Raw genomic sequence first — 6,636 nt, forward strand, 5'->3', positions numbered from 1 at the left:
AGAAAGTTCTCACATAATTATATGCAAGTATCTGAGAAGGAGAAGAGAGGAGGTGGGAGAAGATTACCTGGATATCTTCAGGAAACTTAGAATTGAGGCAGCTGCACTCTGCTTGTGGTCCTTGGTGTAGAACTTCCATTTTCATTCAATAATAAGCAAGAGCATGGAATCAAGATAAAGTGACAGTTTTCCTCCTCACACAAATATGTGCAAATTGTCCACCATAATCTTTTAGGGAAATGTGGCTGGACAAATAACTGTGGTTCGTCTGAAATTAGCCGCCTTACTGGAAGGAGCCAAGAGTGTGTTACACGGTTGAGAAGAAAACAAAGAGAAGGGGACATTAAAAGACCACGCATTTCTTGTTCATAATTTCTGTCTTTATTAACCATTTGTCCTTAAAAGTCCTTCAGCAGCCAAGCATGTTTTCCACATATAATGATCTACCATGTCCTAAAGAGTGCTGATAAGCTCCAGGCTCACTCTAGCTCATGTTCACCAATGGACGCACTCTCCGTCATCTCTCTCTAGCTTGAGGGATGTTCACCAAATTCTCTCAGGTATCATGGCATGAGCCACAGAGCAGCAGGAAGGGGTCCTACTCCTTCTCCTCCCACACTTACCCAGCGTATCCTCAAGCTCACAGGAGCATAAATGCTTCGCATCTAGTTCTTTCTATTCTAGACATAAGTAACTCATCCATTTCCACTGGGGACAGTGACCCCCTCCAACGCCCATCACTGTTCATTCATTTACTTAAAAGAGTCAGAGGTGAAGATGACTTCTGCTTCCCTCCCCAAGAGATCACAACAGCCACAGCTGAGCCAACACAAAGCCAGGAATTCAGAACTGCACCTGGTCTCTTACATGGGAGGGAGGGTCCCAAGTCCTCATCTGCTCTCCACCACATGCATTCGTGGAAAGCCAGATTGGAGGTGGAGAAGTCAGGATCTAATCCAGGATACTCTGGCATTGGATGAGGTCCTTTACCCTGCTGTAATCAGAGCACTGCCAGTTACATTTCTTACCAGGATTTCCAGCATTCCGGCATTGCTGAGCTTACCACGTGATTGACTACACAATGTTAACATGTAAGGACCAATCTTCAATCTTCTCATCGCTTCCTGGCCTTTTAGCTAAGATCAAATGTAATCTTCAGTCAGTGAAATCATAAGAAAAGGGTAAAAGCAATGAGGAGAAAAATCTGCCTACAAAAATGAAACAACGTGGTTATAGCTATAAATGTCTTATGTAGATTTGTAGAATTTAAGATACCAAAGCAAGAGGAAACTATATTTACAGCTGTGAAAAAGTCCTGGGAGGAAGGTTTCACAATGAATTCTAAAGCTTCATTCTCTTTTTGTCTTCATCCACTGGAACTCAGAAAATGATGACAAAACACCCAGGTTCTCCCAGGCCCTGTACCAACTTAACCAGGCAGCCAAGCAAAAGTCAACTTCGATAGACCTGATGACTGGGTGATAAGAACACTGACTCCTCCATCGTTCTACAACACTGACTTACTCCTCGGTGTTCTGATTCTGCAAACGAGTGCCAAGTGTTTGAGACCCAGGGCACAGCAGAAGTGGAACTGCACAAAAGTACAGCCCAGCCCTCTCTAGCTCATCTGCCAGCACGTCAACTGAAATCTTTCCCTCAACCCACACCAACAGCTGCTGAGTTTCTGAGCTCTGCACTCAGGGGTGGTTTATGCACTGCTCCCCCTGCAGCCCCAGGCGCTGTGGCACTCAGAGCACACCAGTACCGGGCCGCGTCACTCAGCTGCACAGAGGGCTTCCTCAGGTGGAAGGAAGATTCGCTCTTCTTAAATTCAGCCTCAAAACCGTGGAGGCCCTGAACCAGGGTGTTCCCTGAAACGTACTTAAGGAGAAACTGAGGACCTTGGCCACGGTGCTGGACATACCAGAAGAGGTAGGGGGTTGCCCCATAGGAGTAGTTGCACCTCAGCTCCACAGAGTCTCCTTCAGACACAGAGACATGGGTGTCGGGCTGGGTCACAGTCTGGGCTCCAGCGTCTCCTGGAAAAGCAAGGCGTCCGTGAGCACAGGAAGCATTTCTGATCAGAGACTCCAGCCACAACAGAGACCAGAGGAATTTACTCACTCAGGGCCAAGTGAAGCCCCAGCACTGAGGCGAGCAGCAGGAGCATGGCTGGGCTGGAAACGCTGCAGCCTCTTTGCTGGGAGAGCTCCTCAGGGCGGAAGGGCAGGAGAACAGCTGCCAACACAGAGACCCTGCAGTTGGGAAGTGCAGGGGGAGTCGAGATGGCCAAGCCCCTTGCTGAGGTGAACGTGCAAACGCTCCTCAGTTGAGACTGGATGCTCTCCAACCTCTGTTTCTCTTTTGCTGTTCTCTGTGAAGATCTCAGCCAGCTGAGGGAGGAGGAGCTGGGGGTGGGACTGGGCAGCTTGTGCATCTGCCACAGAAACAAGGCTTCTCATGTGTGTGCAGCATCGCCCTCTGGAGGCCACGTGCGGGACCACAGGTCCTGGAGCCATAGAGCCAATTCCCATGATCCTTTGATTTTCATATATCAAAATCATTTCACAAGAGGCTGCAACTTTCCCAAGTCTATGACAATGTGTTAGAGTCCTTCAGAAAGGGCACACTAAGTAAAGATACAATAATCTGTTTCTTCGTTGGGAAATCAATTTGAAAAGTATTCAAATTTCAGATCCAAATTCATGAGTCTTTGGGGTCAAAACTCAAGCAAGGTTGGGATGGCCCCCCCGGGGTGATGGAGGAAGGTAGAAGAATGTCCCTTGCCAGATTCTGTGAACCCACAGAGCTAAAAGAGTCCCTAAAGTCAGAGGAATGTTTCTGTGTAACTAAGGGAAAGGTGTAACTCTGCATACAGGGGCCTTTCCCTATAGCTATAGGAAGGAGTCTAGGCCAGTGGAAATGATTTGCGTTTTGTAACTGTGGCATCTTCTCTTAGCTCAGGGAAACTGCGCAAATGTCAGACACCCTGAACTACAATCCAACACTGAACTCCACTAGTGATGGAGTGAGCTCAGGTTGGTGAGCTCATGTCGAACAACACCATGTTTTAATGTGCAGAATGAAGAAGTAAGTCAGTACTTAGGTAAGAAATCTTTTTTGTTCTGGTTATATTATTTTGTTGGATTACATTGCATTATGTGACACATTCTCATAGGTTCTGGGATTCCCCCAGCCACTAACCATACCATCCCCTCCCTCGATGGTGGATTCCTCCACCTTATTGCAGTATTGCAGTTCAGATTCAGTCAAGATTCTCTCATTGCAAGCATAAAGTCCAGCATCTTATTGTGGAGATAAATTCAACGCTTTCTTGGGGAGACCATCTCTGCTCAGAAAGCAGAGCTGGCAAAATATCATCTCGATCAATTAAAAGCCACAACATAATATCAACATCAATTTACAACATTATGGAATTAACTGACTAGGTATTGAGTAGCAAATATGTTAAAAATGGAAGTTTTTAACCACATTCTGTGACTACTTCATTGACATTTCAATTTTAGTTTCTACACAGAACTGGCTCCTATACACCTTAAAATGGCTACAAGAGTACTATTCAGCTGTGTCATGACTATTTTCATTTTAGTATTCAGTAGTTTATAGTGTTGAAACTGAATTTTGCTGAACTTGGCAGATTTTGGAATAGTCTAAACTGGCTTATAACTCTACCAAGGCATATGTCAACAGTTGAAGTGCAGAACAGTTTTAGGAGGGTGTACAGACAAATCTTCAATATCTTAGTGAGGAGTAACTAATCTTTGTGTCCTACCTAGTAAGGCATGTGTGAGTCCACGCTGACTGTTTCCTGTCTGGTTCCAAGCTTTCCTTGTTGTTGTCTATCTATTCCAATTTGTGTGTATGTGTTTTGGGTTGGGAGGCTCTGGAGCAACCCTGATGGTCATTGCAAGATAGGGTGGGAATCCAAAGTTGGAACTAAGTGAGGACCACAGAAAACTCCTCTCCCTAGTCCCAAAGGAAGCTTACTGTTCCGATGACCCTGGATCCTGCAAGGAAGGGTTTGGGCTTCTTCCATCCCATGTGATAGATCCAAACGGGGGTGGATGACCTCAGAGTTCTTGGCCTCCAAAGGCATTCCAGTTCCCCGTGGTCTCCTTGGCAGTTGGCATGTAGTCGTTGGTGCCCATACTGATAGTTTACGGAAGAAATCTGACACCCATATCCAGTGCCTGGCACAGGAGATACTACTTATTTCTCACTCATGTCTGAAATGGGTTCCTGGAAGGAAAAAAAAAATCTGAAGACAGAGAGACCAGTGCAGTAGGAAAATGATCAACTGACTGCTGAATGATTTATCGAGATTGCTTTTCAGGAGAAACAGAACTACCTAGAAGTAACTGAACTCACTTCTGCTCTGTTTGGTGAGCAGCATGTATTTTTTTCAAATCACATGTGCTCTGCCAGGACTCCTTCCTGACAATACACTTAGCAGTTATCCAGCGGTTCCAAATCAGCTTGTGTGCAGTGATTTCTTGAAGGAAACAAGTATGAAAATGAATGAGATGGCAGTTATGGAACACCAAATAGTGCAGAGATGAAAGTGGATGGTCTTGTGTACCTAGCAACACTGCCCACTGTCCACTCTGCTGGCGCTGTGCACGCTACTTGCCCCACTGCAGGTGAGTCTCCCGGTGACCCTCCCTCCATGTGCCAGCGACAGGCATCGCAAGTATCTTGGGCAGTGCTGCCACACAAGGGCAGCAGGGAAGTACCTGTCTTCTATCTAAATGCACCACTACCTTCGACAGTGTGTGTCTGCCCTGTGACCCAGATGAGTGCTCAGATACCTGGAACGAGGAAGATAAGTGCTTTCTGCACAAAGTCTGTGACTCTGGGAAAGCCCTGGTGGCCGTGGACCCTGGCAACCCCACGGCCCCGTGATGCAACACCCACACAGCCATTACCACTGGAGCCAGGACTGGGAATAGAACATGGGGCTAGCCTGCACACAAAGTGTAAAGGTGCCTGGGAACTCTAGAAAGCAAAAATTTAACTTTGTACATTTGCTCTTTCTCGACAATAATGGCAAAAAAAAAAGAAAAGAACAAGTCCAAGCAATAAGCCCTCTTTTGTTCATCATAAACTAGGCACCTGTGGCTTAGCCTAGTTGAGGTGCGAAACATGCCTGCTGCTGTGAGTGCCTTTAAATGGAAAGTCAAGCCCTGCTGTTGTGAGTGTAGGGGAACCAAGTATCCTGCAGGTGCTTTTCCTCCTGGTGTGCATCCTTTGAGCAAGCCTCAAGACTGAACGAGGTCATCTGGTTAGTTTTATCTTTACTGGCCTATGAGCATTGGTTCTTAAATGCTGGAGAAAAGTTGAACTACTTAAGCCAATGCAAAGTAATGCTGTGTATCTGCTAGGATCTAAGACTGTTCATAGTAGTCACCGTCCAGAGGTGAACGTGCTCCAACCTCGAGCAGGAAACACCAAGCAGTGCAAATACTGCTGTAGAAGACACGTGCCTCTCAGAGAGGGGTGGGGTTACAAGCTCAGCTGCAGTTTGGGTGCAGGCAGCAGGTGACCTGGGAGCACTGTGCCTTGCAGCACAGAGGTAGGTGCCTGAGTCAGCCAGCTGGGAGGCTGCGATGTGGAGGGTGCTGTAGCGCTCCCGGGAATTCATGGTTGACGTCAACCTTCCATTCTCCTTTGTCCCTGAAGCTATGAAGAACAGAAGGATGAGGCCGCTCCCGGGATTCTGTCGGAACCACTGCACATTGTTCACAGTTTCAGAAAAATTACACCGCAGAGTGGGGCTGGCTCCCTCCTGGACACTCAGGGCTGAAGGACTCTGCTCCACCTCCAGCCCTCTCACCCCTGCATGGACAGAAAAAGAAAAGGCACAGGAGAGTCACTGTGGGAATCATGAATGCAGCTGCCAAACCTGTAACACAGCCCAAGAAATACCCATGAGTGGGGAAGACAGCATCAGAGTCTAGCATCCCGCCCCCTCTCCCAGCCCCTGCCCTCACTGTCAGCTATGACACACACCCCATCCCCACCTAGGACCATCTCAACTCACAGCAAACCTGGATCCACAGAAGCCCCAGCAGAGTTCCTAGGCTCCTCTTCATGGCTCCTGGCCTTGTGCTTCACCTCACCCCTGCTCTGTAGGGTGTTAAGTGCTGGGCTCCTTCACCTCACCCCTGCTCTGTAGGGTGTTAAGTGCTGGGCTCAGACAAACTTTGTTCTTACAAAGGTTCCTGGAGACTCAGGGAGTACAAATCACCTCTGAGCTCTGTCATTCATCTTAACAGGAAACTTCACTGGCTGCCAGGGCTGAGAGACTGCAGTGTGAGCTCCACCCTTGTGGGTGGGAACAGTGCAGTGAGGACCAGGCAATGGTTCCCAAGTGTAAAGATATAATAGATAAATACTTTATGTAAGAGAAGTCTGTGAAGAACAGGGATGAGGGACAGATGCCGTGGCACACGAGGTTAATCTGCCAACTGCAACATCAGCATTGGCTGCTCCACTTCTGGTCTAGCTCCCTGTCAATTCATCTGGGAAAGCGGCAGTGATGACCCAAGTACTGGACCCCTGACATGAACATTGGAGACCCAAATGTAGTTCCTGGCTCCTGGGCTTCAACCTGGC

At 47.6% G+C, this 6,636-nt stretch overlaps 2 gene segments (V, D, J or C); both read right to left on the reverse strand.

The window, feature by feature from the left end:
- Positions 1 to 1,483: 1,483 nt before the first annotated feature.
- On the reverse strand, positions 1,484 to 2,214 carry LOC121148500. The segment is given in 2 exon segments: positions 1,484 to 2,039; positions 2,125 to 2,214. Coding segments are annotated over 2 exon segments (429 nt in total).
- A 3,184-nt stretch (positions 2,215 to 5,398) lies between these two features.
- LOC121148336 lies at positions 5,399 to 6,328 on the reverse strand. The segment is given in 2 exon segments: positions 5,399 to 5,856; positions 6,062 to 6,328. Coding segments are annotated over 2 exon segments (510 nt in total).
- Positions 6,329 to 6,636: the final 308 nt, after the last annotated feature.

This window comes from Ochotona curzoniae, unplaced genomic scaffold (genome assembly GCF_017591425.1).
Source record: "Ochotona curzoniae isolate NIBS_2020 unplaced genomic scaffold, NIBS_Ocur_1.0 scaffold_4701, whole genome shotgun sequence".
Taxonomy (NCBI): Eukaryota; Metazoa; Chordata; class Mammalia; order Lagomorpha; family Ochotonidae; genus Ochotona; species Ochotona curzoniae.